Source organism: Dipodomys ordii, unplaced genomic scaffold, assembly GCF_000151885.1.
Source record: "Dipodomys ordii isolate 6190 unplaced genomic scaffold, Dord_2.0 Scaffold221, whole genome shotgun sequence".
Lineage (NCBI taxonomy): Eukaryota > Metazoa > Chordata > Mammalia > Rodentia > Heteromyidae > Dipodomys > Dipodomys ordii.
In genome coordinates, this window is record NW_012267437.1 from 198,551 (window position 1) to 209,492 (window position 10,942).

Below are 10,942 nucleotides of genomic sequence, written 5' to 3' on the forward strand. Positions count from 1 at the left end.
AGGAATGTAGGTGGAGGTGGGAGGGAAGGGATGGTAGGGGAAAAACAAAGGAGGAGGCAACAATGCTTGATAAGAAATGTACTCATTACCTTGCTCATGTGATTGTAACCCCTCTGTACGGTATTTTCACAATGAAAAAACTTATTAAAAATTTATGGTATATTGTGTTTACTTTTTTTCCTCTTTTTACTGGCATATATTAATTGTACAAAGGTATTTCATTGTGATATTTTAATACATGCACACTTAGTATTTTTCAATAACTCTTAACAATACATGAGCTTATCAAAACCATATGAATACCCTGTTAGGTACTAATTACTCTGTTTTACTTATTTATTTATTTTTTTGGTCCGGTCGTGGGGCCTGAACTCTGGGCCTGAGCGCTGTCCCTCAGCTCTTCAGCTCAAGGCCAGTGCTCTACCACTTGAACCACAGCACCACTTCCGGCTTTTTTGTTTTTGCTTATGTGGTGCTGAGGAATCGAACCTAGGGCCTCATGCATGCAAGGCAAGCGCTCTAACACTGAGCCACCTTCCCAGCCCTGATTACTCTGTTTTAAATGGGAAGAAACTCAGGTTCAGAAGAATGAGGGTTTTGCCCTAAATTATCTACAGCCTGAGCTAACTAATTCCATAGCCCTGCACCGCGTAGATTCCAATATAGTTAACAACTCTCACTGCTAGAGACAAGAGTCAGACCCATGTCTGACTGAGTACACATAATTTTAAACATCACTGCCAGTTTTCTTTCTCTTAGACCAAGTCACAAAGGGCCTAGTATCAGAAGTCTGCTTGAAATTGCAACAATGATGTCACTGTTTATTGAGGTCTTTTTTGGTTTAAGATGGGTTTCACTATGTAGCCCAGACTTCAAACTCATGATCCTCCTACCTCAGCATGCTGTATCCTGAGGATTACAGGTGTATGCCACAAGATCAGCCAATTTACTGAGTTCTTACTACATGCCAGACACAACATGTTCTAAACTACATTATTTGCAGTGTCTCATTAAATCATTACAAAACCTATGAAGTACATATTACTCCTCCTATCTTATGGATAAGAAAAAGGGAAATCTTTCTCTTAACTAGAATTGCTGTGGGTAACTATTATCTACTCTAGGGAAACTCTTGCATTGATTTTGTTTTAATCTAATATGTATTTCCTGAACACAGCTCCCGCTGCCTACTTGCTGATTTTTGTTGTTGTTGATCGTGGGGCTTGAACTCTGGGCCTGGGCCCTGTCCCTGAGCTCTTCAGCTCAAGGCTAGCGTTCTACCATTTGAGCCACAGCACCACTTCCGGTTTTCTGGAGATAAGAGTTTCACAGACTTTCCTGTCTGGGCTGGCTTCGAACTGAGATAGATACTCATATCTCAGCCTCCTAAGTAGCTAGGATTACAGGTGTGAGCCACTGGTGCCTGACTGATTTCTTTTTTTGCTGTTTTTAGAGCTTGAAATCTGGGCCTGGGCTCTGTTCCTGAGCTTGTGTGCTCAAGGAGGGTGGTCTACCACTTGAGCCACATCCCCACTTCTGGATTTTTGTGATTAATTGGAGATAAGAGTATCATGAGGCTGGAAATATGGGCTAGTGGTAGAGTGCTTGCCTAGCATGCATGAAGCCCTGTGTTTGACTCCTTAGTACCACATAAACAGAAAAAGCCAGAAGTGGCACTGTGGCTCAAGTGGTAGAGTGGCAGCCTTGAGCAAAAGAAGCTCTGGGACAGTGATCAGGCCCTGAGTTCAGGCCCCAGGGCTGGCAAAAAAAGTCTCATGAATTTTCCTGCCCAGGCTGGCTTTGGTATTTGATCCTTAGATCTCAGTCACCTGAGTAGCTAGGATTACAGGAATGAGTCACAGGTGCCAGACTTCGTAAGCATTTCTTATGATCAAAAATCAGTACTTATATCTTATTCCCTTCCTTTTCCCTTTAAGACCCCCAGTCATAATCACATAGCTATTTCTGTGATATTGGGTAGTGTGAGTCAACCAGAGCGATGGATCTATTCTTTTTTGTACTAAAAATAGGTTTTTCAGACTATATGCCTGATGATCAGACCCTGAGTCATAGTGAATTCACAAAGGCTGTGACACTTTATGGGAACTTTACTGGATGACTAGTTTTTTTTCTGGACATAATACTTTTTATCTTATTGAAAAGTTCTGGGAAGGTTTAAAAAACATCCAAACTCACTGGCTTTGGAATTCATTAAAAAATGTTTTGTGTTTTTCCACTTTGGGCTCAAAATAACACTAAAGGAAACTTGTATTTATGATTAAGAACTAATAACAAAATTATTAGTGGAAGAGGCCTTGGCAGAAAGCAGGCACTTAAGAAACATTAGCTCTAAATATAGTATAAGGATAGTAGCACTTTAAATCTGGCACAAGATATTTTTATTTGTTTGATGGCACTAGGGATCAACTCTGGGATTTATGTACACCATACAAGCACTACAACCGACATATGACAATAGCCTCAGTATATGATTTTGCATAGTTCATCCAGGTGCTGTGGGCTCCTGCCTGTAATCCTAGCTACTCAGGGGGCTGAGATCTGAGGATCACAGTCCAAAGCTAGCCCAAGCAGGGAAGTCCATGAGACTCTTATCTCCAATTAATCACCAGAAAATCAGAAGTGGAGTTTGTGGCTCAAGCAGAAGAGTGCTAGCCATGAACAAAAACCCTTAGAGACAGTGCCCAGGCCCCAAGTTTAAGCCCCAGGACTGGCGTGCATGCACGTTTATGGGCATGCGTGTGCACGCACGCACGCACGCACGCACACACACAAGCGAATAGTTTTTACCGGGGGACTGGTGGCTCATGTCTATAGTCCTAACTACTCAGGAGGCTGAGATCCAGAGGATCCTGATTTTTGGCTAGTCTTTGCAGAAAAGTCTGAGAGACTCTCTTCAAAATAACCAGCATGGAAGTATGGCTATAGTAGTAGAGCACCAGTCAAACAAGCAAGCCCAGGGAGTGGGAAGTCTTGAAATCAACCATGATAACCGCATAATTTAAAAAGAATAGTTTCTCATTGTTTATATTTGGAGGTGGGGCATGTCTAATGAGGAACAAGGACCCATAGGAACTATGATACAATCAAGACAAGAAGAAAATGAAGATCTGAGTTGTTAAGACTAAGCAGAATGACAATGCCTCCCTCCCACATATTCTGCAAAGCATAAGTCCAATTTTCTAAGCATCTTTGTTGCTGGCCTTTCTCTTTAGAAGCTCAGCCAGGGCTGGGAAGGTGGCTCAGTGGTACAGTGCTTGCCTTGCATGCTTGAGGCCCTGGGTTCGATTCCTCAGCACCCCAGAAGCAGAAAAAAAAAGCCGGAAGTGGTGCTGTGGCTCAAGTGGTAGAGCGCTAGCCTTGAGCTGAAGAGCTGAGGGACAGCACCCAGGCCCAGAGTTCAGGCCCCACGACCGGACCAAAAAAAAAAAAAAAAAGAAGCAGCTCAACCAGGCTGCAGACATTCTGTTAGCTTCACTCTGACCTCTTTCTGGCTTTATGTAGCACATACTATGCAAGGCAAGGTCTTCAGGGCATGTGTCTCATTTCTATCTTGTTGTCTTACTTAGAGAAAAGGCCAAGCCTCTGTAGCCCTGAAGGAAAAGTTTTAGATGACTAACCCTCACCAGACCTCACTGCTGGAGAGGAGAGGAATGAAGTTTAATGCCTACACAAGGTGAGAAAGCTGCTTCCCATCAGCAGTTCAGGTTTTTATGCCTCAGGTGATCTCTCACGATTTAGCTACAAGGTGCAAGATTTATCAAACAGAGGCTGAGATCTGAAGATCAAGGTTCCAAACCAGCCTAGGCAGGAAAGTCCATGAGACTGTTATCACTAATTAACCACCAAAAAGCCAGAAGCGGAGCTGTGGCTCAAGTGGTAGAGCATTAGCCTTGAGCAAAAAACGTTCAGGGACAGGACTTAGGTCCAAAGTTCAAGCCCCAGGACTGGTGCATGCATGTGTGTGCGCACGCGCACACACACACACACACACACACACACACATGCATGTGTGTGCGCACGCACGCACACACACACACACACACACACACACACACACACACACACACACACACAGCCACGGAAGCAAGATAATTTCAAGAGAGGTACTTACTATAGCTGGGCCTTGGTGGCTCACGCCTCTAATCATAGCTACTCAGGAGGCTAAGATCTGAGGATTATAGTTTGAAGCCAGCCTAGGTAGGAAAGTCCACAAGACTCTTATCTCCAATTAACCACCAGAGAACAGGAACTGGAGGTGTGGCTCAAAGTGGTAGAGTGCTAGCCTTGAGCACAAGAGCTCAGGGAAAGCACCCAAGCCCTGATTTCAATCCCCACAACTGACAAAAAAAAAGAGGTACTTACTTGTTTACTTCCTTTTTTGTGTCCTTTGGGCCCTCTACCACTTGGTTCTTTTCCATGCCTTTAATAAGTGGAAGGAAAGGTGATAATGAGAAACACAGAAAGCTCATATCCCCCTTTTTATTCTGGTATCTACTCATCTCTAGGAAGTTGGCCCTGTTAAGTGAGATGCCCCTCCTTAGTGTTGACTACTCTCAACCTCTGTTATATTGAATATATATTCCCTGTTATATTGAATTGTTTTGTTTCCCATATTCTCCTTCATTATGAAAATTCTTTCTTCGAGGCAGGGTTATTATTGTTTGTTAAACCAAGTTGAAAACTGGTTAAGGCTCCTGAACAGGATTCAACAGCTGGGCATTTTCCCAGGGACATCTTGACTGATACCAGCTCATACAAACCTATTTGAATACATACATACCCTTTTCCAGGCCCACCAACAGAAACCACCTGCATGCCAAAGGATCCTCGACCTCTGGAGGATCTGCTGCCAGCCCACTGGCCCACCACCATCCCAGCAATCTCTAGTTTTCCTCCTTGAGGAGGGATTGGATGGAGACCTAGCAATACAGAAAGGAAAGAACAAATGAATGGGAAGTGTAGGATAGAACAAGAGGTTGAGCAAAAGATCCTACAACCTACTTACTCTTTTTCTGTGCCAGTCCTGGGGCTAGAACTCAAGGCCCAGGCCCTGTCCCTGAGCTTCTTTTGCTCAAGGTTAGCACTCTACCGCTTGAGCCACAGTGCCACTTCTGGCTTTTTGGTGCTTAATTGGAGATAGGAGTCTCACAGACTTTCCTGCCCGGGCTGGCTTTGAACCATGATTCTTAGATCTCAGCCTTCTAAGTAGCTAGGATTATAGGCATGAGACACTGGCACCCTACTCTACTTATGCTTATTTCTACTTATCTTTGATAAGAAGACTTTGTGATAGTAAGGGGCTGTGATAAGAAAATATAGGGAGAGAGATCTATACACACACATACTTTAGTAACTGAGTTGTGAGGGATTCATTTTTCAAATAAAGATCTGTCACAGTAGGAATCAGTATTGCTTTTTTATTTTATTTTCTTTAGGCTTGTAATGGGGTTTGAACTCAGGGCTTCAACTTGTTTGCTCAGTGTTTTGGCTCATGGCTGGTGCTCTACTACTTAAGCCACACCTCAAGTTCTGGCATTTTGCTAGTAAATTGGAGGTAAGAATCTCTCAGATGTATCTGCCCAAGTTGGCTTCAGAGGTTCTCAAATCTTAAGTCTCCTGAGTAGCTAGGATATAGCCTCACACTTTTCTTTTTTTTTTCTTTTGTCGGTTGTGGGGCTTGAACTCTGGGCCTAGATGCTGTCCCTCAGCTGTTCAGCTCAAGGCTAGTGCTCTACCACTTGAGCCACAGCGCCACTTCTGGCTTTTTTGGCTTATGTGGTGCTGAGGAATCAAACCCAGGGCCTCATGCATGTGAGGCAAGCACTGTACCACTGAGCCACCTTCCCAGCCCCTCAGACATTTCTTGAGAAAATGAATTATATTTCTTGTGGTTTGGGACATTTAATTATTTAATTTATTTAAGAAATTTTTGCTTCAGGTTGAAAATGTGGCTCAGTGGTAGAGTGCTTACCTGGTATGCAGGAAGCCCTGGGTTTGGTTCCTCAGTACCACATAAACAGAAAACGCCCAAAGTGGCTCTGTGGCTCAAGTGGTAGAGCGCTAGCCTTGAGTTAAAGAAGCTCAGGGCCAGTGCCCAAGCCCTGAGTTCAAGCCCCAGGACTGGCAAAAAAAAAAGCCAAAGTTGGGGTTGATGGCATAGTTCACTTGGTACAGTGCTAGCCAATAAGCAAAAGTATCAGGTACAGAGTTTGATTCCTAATCTCTGACCAAAAATAGAAAGAAAAAGCTAACTATCTGCAATTCATTTAACAGGTTGCTAGAAATGAGACCTTTGTTTATATAAAAGTGAGAGACCTAGCCAGGTGCCAGTAGCTCACACCTATAATCTTAGCTACTAAGGAGGCTGAGATCTGAGGACTGTGGTTTGAAGCTAGCCCAAACAGGAAAGTCTGTGAGACTCTTTTCTCCAAGTAATCACCAAACAGCCAGAAGTGAAGCTGTGGCTCAATTGGAGTGTTAGCCTTGAGGGACAGTGCCCAGCACTGGCACACATGAAATAAATAAGTAAGTAAAAAAATAAATAAGTAAGCAAGCAAACAAATGAATAAATTGAAATCTAAGGAGCTAGGAACTAGTCTCCTAAGAGGGACAAGAAAAACGTACTTGACAATCTTATTGTATCCTCTGAGGAGGCAGGATGCTCTTGTGAGCCACCAGTAACTGAAGTACCACTGGTACTGGGGCAATGGGGAGGACCTTCCAGGAATGTGGCATTAATCAAAGTGACTAGTGAGACTTATATAATAAAATAAACACAGAAAATCAAATGAGAGATGTATTTTTGTCACCTTAAAGGTATAGAATGGCTGGCTCCTTCATTTGTAAAACTAGACCATTATTTGAATCAACAAAGGGTTATATTGGAGCTAACTTTCATACTGCTCATGAAAGCCAATACTTAAACTAAATATCCATGCTGAATTCTGTGACTTTAAGACTAATGTCAACTTCTAGCTTTCATATTTTTATAGAGGAGCAATAGATAGCACACACTTTCATCCATAGCAATGATACACGTACCTGGTCATAGAGTTTTGCTATTTCATGTGAAAATGTCCCCACTAAAATATCTAGCTTCACCAGGCACTGGTGGCTCACACCTGTAATACTAGCTACTCAGGAGGCTGAGATGTGAAGATTGTGGTTCGAATCCATCCCAGGCAGGAAAGACCATGGGACTTATCTCCAATTTATCACCAGAAAACTGGAAGTGGATCCATGGCTCAAAGTAGTAGAGCATTAGCCTTGAGCAAAAAAGCTCAGAGACAGTGTCCAGGCCCTAAGTTCAAGCCCCATGACCAACAAAGAAAAAAATATAGCCAGCTTCAGGGTTGGAGATACAGCTTAGTGGTAGAACATTTCGCTGCCTAGCACATACAAGGTCTTGGATTCTATCCCCAGCACCACACAAAAAATATTCTTGTTTAGGGCTGGGAAGGTGGCTCAGTGGTAGAGTGTTTACCTTGCATGCTTGAGGCCCTGGGTTCAATTCATCAGCACCACATAAGCAAAAAGCCAGAAGTGGCACTGTGGCTCAAGTGGTAGAGCACTAGCCTTGAGCTGAAGAGCTGAGGGACAGCGCCCAGGCCCAGAGTTCAGGCCCCATGACCGGACCCAAAATTAAAAAAAAAATTAAAAATAAATAAATAAATAAAAATATTCTTGTTTAACCAGGTTATATGTTGTTTGAAGTATCAAAATCAGTATCTGAGTTACCTAGGCATGTTTATCTATTCCTTAATAAGAGGCAGCCCAAAGAGATGATATTGTCCAAAACTAAATGTACTCATTACCTGGCTTATGAAATTATAAGCCCTCTGTATATCATCTTTACAACAACAATAAAAATATTATCAAAAACAGCACATCAGGCTGTCTCCATAATTTAGACATATGTGTGTGTATATAGAGGTATTCGTGTGAAGATTTCTTCACTAAATTGCTATTCCTTTGGGGAACATGAACATGATGTTTCTCTCGATGCTTCTGGAGTCGAAGAAAGGAAATGTGTCAAATCTATCCCCAGAGTAAATAAGGCTACATCAAACCACCAGCATCTTCCAACACTGGCCTTCACTCCCACTATACTACCATTTTTTTTTTGGCCAGTGCTGTGGCTTGAACTCTGGGCCTGAGCACTGTCCCTGAGCTGCATTTGTTCAAGGTTAGCACTCTACCTACCACTTGAGCCATAGCACCACTTCTGGCTTTTTTTCTGAGAAGTTTATTGGAGACTAAGAGTCTCACAGACTTTCCTACCTGGGCTTTCTTGCCCAGGCTGACTTCAAACCATGATCCTCAGTTCTCAGCTTCCTGAACAGCTAGGATTACAGGCATGAACCCATAATGGGCGCCCAGCCCCATTGCCCTTCTTATAATCTCCTATGGGCAATTATCTATAAGAAATGAATAAAATAAGATCCAGCTCACATGAATTATTGTTCTCAAAATGATGATGTAACACCTATCTTTTTCATGAGTCTAGATACCACAATTTGGGTTTTGGTAAGAGTCACATTGCTGGGACCCGAACAACTCTACAGAAAGTACTAGGAATTTGATGATCTTTCTTTTTTCTCAAGCTATCGCCTTCTATCACAATGAGCTACTCTTCAAACTACCACAACATAGCATAGAATATAAATGAGATAAAAATGAATATAAAACTAGAGATTCGTCTGATGTTGGTGGCTCATGCCTGTAATCCTAGCTACTTCAGAGGCCGAGATCTGAGGATCAGGGTCCAAAGCTAGCCTGGGCAAGGAAAGTCTGTGAGAATCTTTTCTCCAATTAACCATCAGCACACCGATGTGGAGCCATGGTTCAAAGTGGTAGAGTGCTGGCCTTGAGCAAAAGGGCTCAGGGAAGCACCCAGTCCCCAAGTTCAAGCTGCACAACTGACAAAAAATAAACAACCAAACAAAAAAAATCCTAGAGATTCTGTAACTGGCGAGTACTGGGTAGGTAATTAAGAATTAAATTAGAAGCCAAGCACCAGTGGCTCATGCCTATAATCCAAGATATTCTGAAGGCTGAGATCTAAAGATCCCAGTTCAAAGCTACCCCAGCCAGATAAACTTGAAAGATTTATCTTCAATGAACAAGCAAAGCACTGGAAGTGAAGGTGTGGCTCCAGTGGCAGAGTGCCAGCCTTGAGCAAAAAAGCTAAGAAAGAGCATGAGGCCCTGAGTTCAAACCGCAATATTCTTACCAAAAAAACCCACAACAAAATTAGATGGCAAATACATTATTCTTAAGTACTGACCTGCAAACCCCCTGCTTCTTGCTTGAGGAGGAGGTGGCATTGAGCCCATGGCTCGGGAATAAAGTGAAACCGGGTAGAGAGATGGTACCATGGGTGGTACAAAAGTCGGTGATGGAAGAAGAGCAGAAGGTGGTGGATGATTCATGTTGACTCCTTCAAGGATACTCTGCCTCATCTTTTCTACTTTGGTTGCCAGGTCAGCCTTTGAAAGAAAAGAGCACAATAACCACATCTGCTATTTTTCAAACTTTTCCCATGTGTCAGGTACTCTAGGTGCAATTTTCCATTCTATTTCCCCTTAAGAGAACTGAATATGAGGGCTGGGAAGGTGGCTCAGTGGTAGAGTGCTTGCCTTACATGCATGAGGCCCTGGGTTCAATTCCTCAGCACTACATAAGCAGAAAAAGCCAGAAATGGTGCTGTGGCTCAAGTGGTAGACTGCTAGCCCTTAGCTGAAGAGCTGAGGGACAGTGCCCAGGCCCAGAGTTCAGACCCCATGACTGACCCCCGCCCCCCAAAAAGAGAATTGAATATAGAGTTCAATGATGTCAGATTACATGCATAGGAAGGCTTCTGGAAAGGAAGCTGTCAGCTCCATGCATGAAACCACATCACGGTCAAGATTAGTTCCTGTTAAGGCCTACAGGACACAATAACCAAGTCAATGCAAATGGAATAAGGATATACTGATGGTTGATGAAAAAACTGGCAATAAGTAAGGCAATTTTTTTAAAGGAGAGGGAAGAAATTAGCTAAAAAAGAACAAGACCCTGATATATACAAAGCCTTTTAACCTCTGCCCCCAAATACCCAGGATTGGAGACCTTGAGTTTCTGACAGGATAAGTAAGTACCTCCATTTCAGAAGTGAACACAATTCTTCTCTAAAGTGCAGGATTGTAAATATTTAAAGTTTTGCAAACCACATTGTCTCTGCTACAATTATTCTATGCTAATTGTAACATAAGAGAAGTCACAGGAATATGCAAATGGATAAATGTGGCTGTACTGCAATAAAATTTTATTTATCAAAACAGAAAATAGCATGCATTACAAAAAGGAGGGTTGCTGAAACTAGTATGCCACACCTTGTTATAAGAGTGACTAAAGTTTTCCTTTCTTGCTTTCCCCCAGGTTTGCAAGTTTTTACTGCAATAAATTCCTTTGTTTCTATGTTGTCATCAATTTTATTTACTTTCTTCCATTTCGTTCTTCTGTGCATGGGTGTGTGTGTGTGTGTGTGTGTGTGTGTGTGTGTGTGTGTGTGTGCCAGTACTGGTACTTGAACTCACACTCTTACTTGGCTTTTTTTTTAATTGTGAAAATACCATACAGAGGGGTTATAATTACGTGGGTAAGGTAATGAGTACATTTCTTATCAAGCATTGTTGCCTCCTCCTTTGTTTCCCCTTCCCATCCCTTCCCATCTTCCACTCCCCCCCAAACTCCCAATGGCCAATGTTGTAAAGTTCGTTTTTCGACATAACGACTTGTATATCTCATTGTTGCAATGGGTCCACCTGTATCCATATTTAAACAATTTGCTTTTTTCCCTTCCCCTCCACAAATTATACCAACCTCAAATACAGTGAAAGCAGGGGTTAAACCATGGGGGAGGGACATACAAAGCAACAAA

The 10,942-nt window shown here is 42.6% G+C and overlaps 1 protein-coding gene across 1 annotated transcript in view; it reads right to left on the reverse strand.

Annotated features, from left to right (window-relative positions):
* Positions 1 to 10,942, reverse strand: part of Fam120c (family with sequence similarity 120C) — a 130,919-nt gene that overhangs the window by 3,177 nt on the left and 116,800 nt on the right. Inside the window, exons 13-15 of the mRNA XM_013035804.1 lie at positions 9,308 to 9,509; positions 4,802 to 4,940; positions 4,384 to 4,441 (exon numbers count right to left, since the gene is read on the reverse strand). Coding sequence (XP_012891258.1) covers positions 4,384 to 4,441; positions 4,802 to 4,940; positions 9,308 to 9,509 — 399 coding nt within the window. The remainder of the gene's footprint in view (positions 1 to 4,383; positions 4,442 to 4,801; positions 4,941 to 9,307; positions 9,510 to 10,942) is intronic.